Raw genomic sequence first — 11,583 nt, 5'->3', positions numbered from 1 at the left:
ATATCCCCTCTGCCCCATCCCACCCCCTCACACACACCCCTTTCTTCTCTGCTCGGCCCTGGAGACCCTCCCCTCCCCAGAGCCGTACTCACCCAGGGGTGGCTAGAGAGGAGCTGGGAGCCAGGACTCCTGGGTTCTCTCCCCAGCTCTGGGAGGGGAGGGGGGTCCAGTGGTTAGAGCAGGGGGAGGGCTGGGTGCCCGGACTCCTGGGTTCTCTCCTGACTCCTGTTGTTAGGGGGATGGGCGCTGTCTCTGTCTCCAGAGAGAGAAGCCCCCCCCCCCCCCCGGCAGGGTCGGGGGGGGGGGGGCGCAGCAGCGCAGTGCCAGCGTTGGTGTCACTGCTGCAGCCGCATTCGGCTCCGCTCAGCCTCTCGCCTGCCCTGAATACCAAGTACCAGGCCAGATCCCTCCCCCCATCACCCAGTCCAGCCAGCTCCCCCCCCCAGCGCTTCCCCGTCCCCCCAGCCAGCCTGAGCTCCCTCCCTGGGGCCAGAAGGGCCTTGGCCCAGAAGATGGGGGGCTCCGGGGGGCAGTGGAGCTGTGGGTTAAGAGCCAGTAGGGGGGTGTTGGGATCAATGGGGGGGGGGCCTGGCTGGCACCGAAGCGCCAGGCCCAGGAGGGGACCCAGAGCGGCCTGGCCAGCCCGTGTCACTGTCTTTCCCCCGCCCCTGCCCCCAAGGCCAGGCCAGACAGCTGCTCCTTGTCACATCGCGTCGGGGCGCCTGGCCGGAGCCGCTCCCGCCCGCCCGCCCGCGCACACGGCTTGGCCACGCTCCCACACGCGTGTGCCGGGAAAGGTGCAATGCACACCCCCCTACACACCACTCCGGGGCACACGCTTGTGCGACACGGGCCGGGGGGCACCCGCGCGTAAACCCAGACCCGGCCCGTGAACGCCCTGGGCTGGGATTTCTCCACTCCGGCTCCCCCCGTCAGTCCCACGGCTTCCGCCGCCACTCCCCCGCACGGTGAGTCACCAGCACCGCACAGGGGGGCTCGGCCAGGGGAACTCCTGTAGTGAGACACGGGCGGTCAGAGCAAAGCACAGAGATGCCCCCCCCCCGACGGCCTCGCCCCCAGGGGTCAGGGTAGCTTTAACGCTGCGGCGGATTCGCCTGAGCCCCCCGCGTGTCAGAGGCTCGCAGCGGGGGGGGGGCGCAGAGGGACAGGCGCGTGTGGGGAGCAGGTCGTGGACGCAGCTCTGCGAGAACCCAGGAGTCCCAGTTCCCAGCCAGCCCCGGCTCCAGTAACCGGAGCTGCCCGTGGGGCACACCCAGCCATGCCCGGTCGATACGTCGCCTGGTGCTGCCAGGAGTCACGATTCCCCCTGCCCCGCGCACACCCCCCGCAGGGAGATCCTCCAGCTGCCCAGTGGGGGGAGGGGGGGCTGCTTCCCAGCTGTCGGGGGGGCAGGGTAGGGACCAACCCCTTCAGCCGCAGGGCCAGAACCGATTCCCAGTGCTAAGCCCTGGGAGGTTTGTAGATAAGGAAGGTCAGGGTGGCTGGTGAAAGGCAGCCAGGCCTGGTCGTGGATGGAGTGGCAGGACTCCTGGGTTCTCTCCCCGGCTCTGGGGGGGGAGTGGGGGCTGGTGGTTAGAGCAGGGGGGGCTGGGAGCCAGGACTCCTGGGTTCTCTCCCTGGCTCTGGGAGGGGAGTGGGTCTAGGAGGTTAGAGCAGGGGGGGCTGGGAGCCAGGACTCCTGGGTTCTCTCCCTGGCTCTGGGAGGGGAGTGGGTCTAGGAGGTTAGAGCAGGGGGGGCTGGGAGCCAGGACTCCTGGGTTCTCTCCCCAGCTCTGGGAGGGGAGTGGGGTCTAGTGGTAGAGGTGGGGGGCTGGGAGCCAGGACTCCTGGGTTCTCTCACTGGCACTGAGAGGGGAATGGGGTCTAGGGGGTTAGAGCGGGGGGGGGAGTGTACCACAGTCTCTGAACCCCCAGACCCTGCTCTAGGCCCCCCACCCCGTCCCAGTACTGAACAGTTCCCCTAACCTGGCAAGTCCCCGGCCCCAGCTCTGTGAACAGGCCTCAACCCCTCACAGCAGAGACCTGGGATGTGGCTGCGGGGCCCAGCTGTGCCCCCCGCAGGGCCGAGACGGGCGGGGGGGTGCCCCCCAGAGCGTGTCACCCGCTATCTCTGCCGCACATCAGCTCCAAGGGGGGGGTTCTCTTGCAGGGACCCAACCGGGGAACCCCAGAGCGTGAGTAGCCAGGGGCGTCGCACGCTCCCCCCCTCTCGCACACCGGCACAGTGTCACGCCCGCCTGGGCTCGCTCTCTCCCTCGCACACCCAGCGTGAACAGTGCTGGTGTCACGCACACGCACACACAGAGTCTTTGTCTCGCGTGCAGCCGGCTGGAGCGGGCTGGTGTCGCACACTCACGCACACTCATTCGCTCGCTCGCACACTCACGTCCGGGGCTGGCTCCTAATCACATTAGCGTCGTGTTGGCACAACAGCCGCCGGGGAGGCTGCTCCCCCCGACAGGCAACTGCCTCCTAATTACACCCTGCGCTGGGGGGGAGGGACGGGGAAGCCCCCCGCACGCAGCTGCGCCGGGAGCAGCTCCCGCAGCCCCCACTCCTGTACATCTGCCCCCCCAGGGGCCAGGAGACCTGAGCCCCCGCCAGCCCCCTAAGCATTCCCTCCCCCCCGTTCCTGGAGCCCCTGCGTCCCCCTCCCACACATTCCCCGTGTCCTGCCCGACCTGCAGACCCACCAGACCCCAGCACCCGCTGCCCCTGGTCTAGAGAACCTCCACACACACCCCCCCCACACACACACACACCGCTCCTCACTCCTATCCGCTAGAGACCCTGCACCCCTCAGCCCCCTCAATCCTCCCCCTCCTGCACCCCCAGCCTCCTCGATGCACCCCCAAATCCTCCCCCTCCTGCATACCCAGCCCCCCTCAATGCACCCCCAAAGCCTCCCCTTCCTGCACCCCCCAGCCCCCACCTCAATTCACCCCCGAATACTCCCCCTCCTGCACCCCCAGCCTCCTCGATGCACCCCCAAATCCTCCCCCTCCTGCAAACCCAGCCCCCCTCAATGCACCCCCAAAGCCTCCCCTTCCTGCACCCCCCAGCCCCACCTCAATTCACCCCCGAATACACCCCCTCCTGCACCCCCAGCCCCCTCGATGCACCCCTAAAGCCTCCCCTTCCTGTACCCCCCAGCCCCACCTCAATTCACCCCCGAATACTCCCCCTCCTGCACCCCCAGGCCCCTCGATGCACCCCCAAATCCTCCCCCTCCTACACCCTCAGCTCCCCCTCCCAGCACCCCCCAAATCCTGCCCTCCCTGCACCTCCAGCCCCCCTCAATGCGCCCCCAAATCCTCCCCTCCCTGCACCCCATCTCTCTCTGCCAGCCCAGCTCCCCCCTCAATGCACCCCCCAAATCCTCCCTGCACCCCCAGCTCCCATCCCTGCTCCCCCTTCAGCGCACCCCCAGCCCCCGGGCTGGATTCCCCACCCCCTGGGCGCTCCGGTCCGCTCCGGTCCCTACCTGCCGGGGCCGCCAGCCCCGCCGACCGACCCGAGCCGGCTGCGCGGGGACGATGCGCCTCCGCCCGCCTCCCCCGCGCCTGGGAGCGCAAGTGCCGGGTCCCCCCGCAAAGCCCGCGCCGGCCGCCAGGGGGAGCCCGCGCCCGGCCGGAGACGCCAAGAGATGGGGGGGGGGCGGGACCCGTTCACTCCAGCCAAGGGGGTGGGGGGGCAGAGGGGAATAGCACGGAGTGGGGGGGTCCCCGTATACCCGCCCCCCCCCAGAGGGCTGCATCCCAGCACTGAGCAAGGGGTCCCCATATACCCAGCCCCCCTGCGCCCCACCCCAGAGGTGGCTGCATGCTGGACAAGGGGTCTGTCTGAGGTTCCGGGCCGGGGGGAGATCCTGGCAAGGGTTGGGGAGAGGCCACAGGTCACTCTGTCTGTTACACGCACACGCATGTGCCAGGCTCGTGTGTCCCTGCCTCTGGCACACACACCCCGTGGGGGACCCGCCCCTCGCTATCACGGGACCACGGTGCAAAATCCCTGGGGCGGGGGAGTCTCTCCGACCTACGAGCCCCATGGGCCCTGGGCAGCGCCAGTCGGGGGGTCACCACAGCAGGTTGGCAGCTGGGGGGTGGGGAGTGAACCATGGGGTGAGCCCACAGGCCTTGCTCGTGTGACTAAGGGGCTGTGGGGGCCACACCTGACGGGGGGGGCATCAGGGCTAAAGGTGGCCTCGTGCGCACACAATCACACCCACCCTCGCACACTCGTGTGTCGCACAGCTGAGGATTCAGGACGGCGTGCATGGTGTGCGGGCACCCACGCCCGCACTGCTACACACCCCTGGGTGCAGCTCCCAAAGGCAGGGGGAAGGGGGGCACCCTGCAGGCCGGAGCAGGATCTGGGGCAGACCAGGAATCTGGATGTGGGGGAGCCAGATTGGCAGGGAAGGGGGGTCTGACCTTGAAAGGGGCACAGGGTGGGGGCTTTACAGACAGGCAGGGGGCAGGTGCTAATGGAATGAACTGAGAGGAGGGTCCCCCGTAGGCGGGGCCTTGGCCAGAGGAACCAGGAGGTGAGTGTGCGAGTGATGGTGAACAACACACGTGTGTGCGAGGCGGCCGTGTCGCTCCGGCAGAGTGGGGAGCCGCCGGCCCGTCTCCGTCTCGGTGCTGGACGCTGATGCCAAGCGACAGCCGGGCCTGAGGGGGCAGCCTGGATGAGAAAGAGCAATTACCCAGACCTGGGGCTCGGGGGCGGGGGGGGGGCTGGCTGGACACACTAGCCCCTCCTTCTCTGAGCCAGGGAGAGAATCCAGGAGTCCTGCCTCCCAGCCCCCCCCCCCAACCACTAGCTCCCCCTCTCAGAGCCAGGGAGAGAACCCAGGAGTCCTGGCTCATAGCCACACCCACTCTGCTCCAGCAGCCGGGGAGAGAACCCAGGCGTCCCGGCTCCCAGCCCCCCTCCCCACTAGTCCCCACCTTTCCCGCACCCCCTCCCACCCCCCAATTCAGCCCCACATCCTCCAGGAAGATTGGCAGCAGGGGGTGAGGACCGGCCATCTCCATGGAAACAGTCTCCATGGCAATGGGCCTATTCAGCATCTTTCCCCATGCTGCGCCAGGCAGCAGGGCCAGTGGATGGTGGGCGGGGGGGGGAGCAGGGTCAAGGGGGGGGCAGGGAGGTGTGGGGGTGAACAGGATAGGGGAGGTCAGGAGAGTTTGGGGGGGCAGGGGTAGGTGGCGGGGTCAGCAAGAAGCTCTCACCTGGCTGGGGGGGTCACTTTTCAATGTGCCACTCCCCCCCTGCCCCTGTCTGGATCACACCCCCACCCCCACCCCCACCCCCTTGCCTACGCCCCACCCCAGAGATGGACGCAGCGTCCTGGCCCCGGTCCCTGAAGATACATTAACGGGGTCCCAGCTGCCCCGTGTCCCCGGCACCCAGCCAGATGGGCCATTTAATTAAAAGCAGACACCAGCGCAGAGCTCAGGGCTGCCGGGTGGGGGGGGCAGCGCAGGCCCCATGAGCCAACCCCGCCTCCCAGGAATCCTGGTCGTAAGCAGCCCCCTCTGTACCCCACGGCATTACCTAAAGGGGAGCCCCCAGTCACCAGGGGGCACCAGCTCCCCCCCCCCCCCCGCCCAGCCCCAGGGCAGGGACTGGCTGGCTCAGGGGGGCAGGGAATGGGACACGGGGCCTGTCCCCTCTAGGGGGGCGCTGGCTCCACCCGGCCCCAGGGCAGGGACTGGCTGGCTCAGGGGGGCCGGGAATGGGGCAGGGGCCTGTCCCCTCCAGGGGGGCGCTGGCTCCATCCGGCCCCAGGGCGGGGACTGGCTGGCTCAGGGGGGCCGGGAATGGGGCAGGGGCCTGTCCCCTCCAGGGGGGCGCTGGCTCCATCCGGCCCCAGGGCGGGGACTGGCTGGCTCAGGGGGGCAGGGAATGGGGCAGGGGCCTGTCCCCTCTGGGGGGCGCTGGCTCCATCCGGCCCCAGGGCAGGGACTGGCTCAGGGGGGCGGGGAATGGGGCAGGGGCCTGTCCCCTCCATAGGGCCCCGGCTTTGATCCGGCCCCAGGTCCCCCCAGCTGGCAGGGCCGCAGCCATTCTGCGGTTCAATCTCCTGCTTCAGCTTTTAACTTAATTAGCCAAGTCGCCAATTAATCTCCTGAGCTGCAGAGAGAATTAATGCGGGGGAGGGGGCTGGGGCGCCTGCCAGTTTGGGGGGGGGGGGCTAGAATACAGAGGCCCTGCCAGCTGGGGGGGGTTGCAGGGCGCTCCGTGTGGGGTAGCGGCTCGCAGGGGTGCCAGGGGAATGGGGGGGCACTGGGGTTGTGGGGCTGCTGCAGAAAGCACTAGGGGTGCAGGGGCTGAGTGGGGTGCACAGGGGGCACATGGAGATTTGGGGGGGCTGTGTAGGCCTGGGCCCTATGGACATCCAATCCCATCCCTGCCCCCCTCGGAGAGTTTAACCCCCCCCCCAGACTTTCCACCAGGCGGGCTCATTAAGGAGGAGGCGCCGACGCTAATTACCCAGCTGTGAATATGGGTGTGAAGGGGGGGCGGGGACTCTATGAGTTCGAGATACAGCAATCACCTGGCTCCGTGGAGCACGGGGGGCTGGGATCCAGGACGCCTGGGTTCTCTCCCTGGCTCTGGGAGGGGAGCCAGGACTCCTGGGTTCTCTCCCGGCTCTAGGAGGGGAGTGGGGGCTGGTGGGTAGAGCAGGGGGCTGGGAGCCAGGACGCCTGGGCTCTCTCCTGGCTCTGGGAGGGGAGTGGGGGCTGGTGGGTAGAGCAGGGGGGGCTGGGAGCCAGGACTCCTGGGTTCTCTCCTGGCTCTGGGAGGGGAGTGGGGGCTGGGGCTTAGAGGAGGGGGCTGGGAGCCAGGACTCCTGGGCTCTCTCCTGGCTCTGGGAGGGGAGGGGAGGGGAGTGGGGGCTGGGAGCCAGGACTCCTGGGGTGTCCCACCCCCTCTCCCTGGCTCAGTGCTGGATGAAGGGAGGGTCCCGGTTTGCGGTCGGTTTTCTGTCTGGCCTGTGGGGGGGTCACTGGGGGTGAGGAGCTCGCTGACCCTGCCCCCACCGAGCCCTCCTCCCTAGTTCTTAACTTCCCAGGACAGGTCTCATAGTAAGTGGGACCCCTTGCTCCTGGCTGCCCAGAGGTGTCCCCCCCCGCTACCCCTCCCACGTTAGCAGGCACCCTATCAAACAGGGGCCTAACCTGTGAAGCTCCCCTCCCCCATCACCAGGCCCACGAGGGTCCCTGTCCCCCATCCCTGGGCACCCTCCTTAAGTTCCCGCCCTGCCCAGGGGTGCCCTGAACTCCCCCCGCCTGGGGCTGGCTGGGGGGGGGCTAAGACTCGGGAGGGTTCTTGCCCTGGGAATTGGGGATGCTCCGTGGGCGGGGCAGGGGGACCCCCCAACTCTGGGAGGGGGGACAGAACCTCCCCCTCCGGGAAAGTGTGAATTGGGGGGCGGGGCCATATGGAGGGGGCGGGGCTGGGTGTTATTGTCCCACTCCATGACCACGCCCACCGTCTCGCTCGGGATAGGCTGGGCGAATCACATGGTGCTGAGCCCCTTCCCTCCCCCCCCCCCATGTCCTGATTGGATGAATTAACTTCCCACTAAAACGTTCCTGCTGGGGACTGGAATATTGGGGGGGGGGGCAACCAGGGAAAGGCCCGGACGCCTGGGTTCCATGCGTGGATTCTCCACTCCCACCCCCATGAGTCCATGGTGGGGGGGGACAATGCCCTGCGAGCCCCCAGCTGAGCAACACCCCCCCTATCCCCACTGGCCTGCCACAGGCAGCAGTATTAGGTTGTTACCCTCTCCTGGAGGGGGAAGACTGGGGCAGGCAGGAATGAGGGGTATTTTCGGGGCGGGGGGGACGACAGACACACAGTCCTTTCTCCATCCCCACGCCCCTCCGGACACGCTCTCCCGTGGTGCATCCACCCCACGTGCGCGTGCAAAGCCACCTTGCACGCGCACTCACAAACTCACGCTGGCCGTGAACCGTATCCCCATAGAGTTTATATTTGCAAATAAAATCAGTAAAATACATCGGTTCCTCTATAAACAGGTCGGAGTCTGAGACGGGGGCCACCGGCTGGTGGGGGAAGGGAGGTAACGACATTGCGGGGGGGCGGTGGATCAGTGGGAGGGGGGGAGAGGGGACAGCAGAAAGGGGATATTTGGCAGCCGAGGGGGGGGGGAGACTGAGGATCAATTGGGGGACAAGGAGGGGGGGCGGCGAACGCATTGGCGGTGGGGGGGACAGACAGGGTGATGGGGGGGACAGATGACAGCAGGAGAGTTTGAGGGGAGAGGGAGTTTAGGCAGCCCCTCCCATCTGGAAATTGGCACGTTTTATTACATTCAGTCTCAGAGTCTCTGCTGGGGGGCGGGGGGGGGGCGGCTGGGAGCCAGGACTCCTGGGTTCTCTCCCCAGGTCTGGGAGGGGAGTGGGGTCTAGTGGTTAGAGTAGGGGTGGCTGGGAGCCAGAACTCCTGGGTTCTCTCCCCAGGTCTGGAAGAGGATTGGGGTCTAGTGGTTGGGGGGGGGGGGGGGGGGCTGGGAGCCAGGACTCCTGGGTTCTGTCCCTGGCTCTGGGATTGGGGGGGGGGGGGAGCCAGGACTCCTGGGTTCCCACTGTAGCTAATTCCCTAAGCAAGGGTCTGAAGCGGGGGTCGGGGGGGCAGAAGCGTGGCTTGTATTGGGGGTTGGCGGATGTAATTATACCTGACACCCAGGTGCTACAGGGCTGGGCGCTGGGGCAAAAAGAGCATGAGGGTCCCGTCCCCCCCTTCACAAAGGGGGATCTGTGAGGGAGCAGTCAGTGGGAGGTGCCTCCCCCCCCCCCCACAGCAGCTCCTTCCTAGGAATCCGCCCCCAAACCCGGAGACAGACAAGCTGGAGAATTCAACACCCCAGGCCTCGTCCCCTCCCGCTCCAGGGCCACAAGGCGGTACAGCAAGCTCCCCTCCCCGAGCCGGGATAGAACCCAGGAGTCCTGGCTCCCGGCCCCCCCACTCTCACCACTAGACCCCACTCCCCTCCCCGAGCCCGGAGAGAACCCAGGAGTCCTGTGGCCCGGTCCCCCCGCTCTCACCACTAGACCCCACTCCCCTCCCCAAGCTGCAGAGAGAACCCAGGCGTCCTGGCTCCCGGCCCCCCCTGCTCTCACCACTAGACCTCCCTCCCCTCCCTGAGCTGGGAAAAGAACCCAGGCATCCTGCTGCGCTGTCGGGGAGGCGCTGAGTGCCAGCACTGGGGGGGCAGGTGAGGGGCAGGCCGGGGGGGGTCTGGAAGACATTCTAGTGTGTGTCGTTTCGCTCCCTCGCGGGGTTGAGGGGGGGCCGGCGCAGAGTCCGACGAGATGAGACGAGACGAAAGCCCTTAGAGACGGCCAGGTGGCCATTGGGGGGGGGGGAGAGGAGAGCCAGAGGGCCACAGTGGGGGGGGGCATGTGGGAGGCCCCCCAGCGGGGAAGGACCCAGCTTCGCAATCCCTGAAGTGGTGATAAGTGGGGGGGAGGACCCCCCTGGACGGAGCTTCACGCTGGGGATCACAGCAAAAAGAACAGGGGGCCCCCCCTCCCGGCCACCCCCCACCCCCCAGCAGTCACATCAGCGGGCCGCCCACGGTCCAGAGCAGAGTCGATCCCTGTGGCGCCGACCCAGCTGCGGGGCAGGTCCCCAGCGACTCCCCAATTCTTTGGCAGCTGAGCATTGGCCGGGGGAGGGGAGCCCAGGGGCCCTGGTGTCCCCGACCCCCAATTCAGGGGGAACAGAGCTTCAGAGACCAGTGAGTGGGGGGGTGGAAGGTTAGAAACAGGTGAGGGTCCCCCTGGCCAACAGTCCCCCCCCACCCCAGTTGGGATCACCCTCAGGAGCCCCCCCATCTTGTGCCTGTCCCCCCCCTCAATCCTGCTGCTCCCCAATTCACCCCTCCCCCTTGGAGCACTAGGGAGGGGTGGTTCACCCTGAACCCACGGACAGCCCAGCAAGGCACATGCAGCCCCTGACACGTACGTGAGAAAGCGTGACCCGGTCTGTGTGGCAGGGTAGAGCAGGGGCTAGTGTGCGGGATGGTGAGGGAGGGTTCGGTGAAGGTGCACATACAAGCAATGGCAACTGTCCTCGTGAAGGCAATGCCAGTGTGCACGTGCGAGTGATGGTGCGAGCTGGTAAGCAGCTGAATGTGTCCATGACTGATGGCATGAGCAGATGAGCACGTGGACAATGGTGCAAGCAGTCATGAGGCTGAATGTGCAGACAAGCATTGGTGCAACCCCACATGCAACTAAGTGTCCACAAGAGCAATGGTGTGATATGGCGAGTGTGCACACACAAATGACAGTGTACGCTGATTTTCAGTGTGCAAATGTGCAAGCTAGCACATAGCTGAGTGTAGATGTGCAACAGATGGTACATAGAGCGTGCACACACTAGTGATGATGCAAGAGGGTGCACAGGGGAGCGTGCACATATGAGCAATGGTGCAAGCCGCTGCCTAGGCGAATGTACACGTGAGCAAGTGTGAGATGGCAGCGAGTGTGCATGCACAAGCGACGAGGTCTGCCGATTCGCAGTGTGCAAATGGACAAGCTAATGCCTAGCCGAGGGTACACGTTGCAACGGACGGTACACAGAGCGCGCACGCACTAGTGATTATGCTGATGGGTGCACAGGTGAGCAACGGTGCAAAAGCAAATGCGCACGTGAGCGATGGTGCAAGCCGGCACAGTTCCCTCCCTCGCCTCCCAGCACCCTCTGCCCCCCCCATGGGATTCAAGGCCCCTTTCTTTCCAAGGGGGGGTCATCCTGGGGACCCCTCACTCTCTGGGGGGTGGGGGGGCATTGCCGCACGGCTTCTCCTTGCTCCTGGCGTCCGATACATTCAGGCCTCTGTGTCCTCGGGGCGGCTGGGGGCTCCCCTCTCCTGGGGGCGGGGGATTCTCTCATCACCTCTCCAGGAAGAGCTTGAGGGCGCGGTCAATGTTCATGCGGTGCCCGACGCGGGTGACGCCCAGGTCGATGTAATCCTCCTTGGTGAGCGAGGGCAGGTGGGAGCCGTCGATCTCGTTGTCCAGGAAGCGGTCGCGGTGCTCGCCCAGCTTCAGGTACTCCAGCCAGTCGGCCACGTCGAATTTGGTCCAGAAAGGCAGGGGCTTGGCGCCGAAGGGCTTGTCCGTGGCCGGGGGCAGGAAGTGGGTGGGCGAGAGGGAGCGGCTGCCGGAGGGGAAGTCGGGGAAGGGGCAGGGGCCGGACGGGGGGGAGCCGCGCAGGTCGTAGATGCCGCCGTAGAGGGGGACGGAGGGCAGGATGGGCAGGGAGGAGGGGCGGGGGGCCGGGCTGATCTTGTGCTCGCTGGGCAGGGCGGCGGGGCTGGGGGCGCGGCGCAGCGCCGGGCGGATGTCGAACTCCACGCTTTTCGGGGGCTTGGCGCCCGGCCCCGCCTTGGGCCAGTTGTGGAACAGGCTGCTGGGCGGCTTGGAGGGGCCCGACGCATCCTCGGGGAGCCTGGTTGGGGGGGAAGAGATGGTCACGGGGTGCTCCTCCCCCCCCCAGCATTCCCCCCCCTTC

The 11,583-nt window shown here is 67.0% G+C and overlaps 1 protein-coding gene across 1 annotated transcript in view; it reads right to left on the bottom strand.

The window, feature by feature from the left end:
• Positions 1-9,909: 9,909 nt before the first annotated feature.
• SHANK1 (SH3 and multiple ankyrin repeat domains 1) overlaps positions 9,910-11,583 on the bottom strand; it is a 49,117-nt gene continuing 47,443 nt past the window's right edge. Inside the window, exon 24 of the mRNA XM_054014989.1 lies at positions 9,910-11,520. Coding sequence (XP_053870964.1) covers positions 10,962-11,520 — 559 coding nt within the window. The 3' untranslated portion in view covers positions 9,910-10,961. The remainder of the gene's footprint in view (positions 11,521-11,583) is intronic.

This window comes from Malaclemys terrapin (genome assembly GCF_027887155.1).
Source record: "Malaclemys terrapin pileata isolate rMalTer1 chromosome 20 unlocalized genomic scaffold, rMalTer1.hap1 SUPER_20_unloc_2, whole genome shotgun sequence".
NCBI classification, from domain to species: Eukaryota; Metazoa; Chordata; order Testudines; family Emydidae; genus Malaclemys; species Malaclemys terrapin.
The sequence above is the reverse complement of the archived record's forward strand: the minus strand, read 5'-3'. Positions and strand labels throughout refer to the sequence as shown.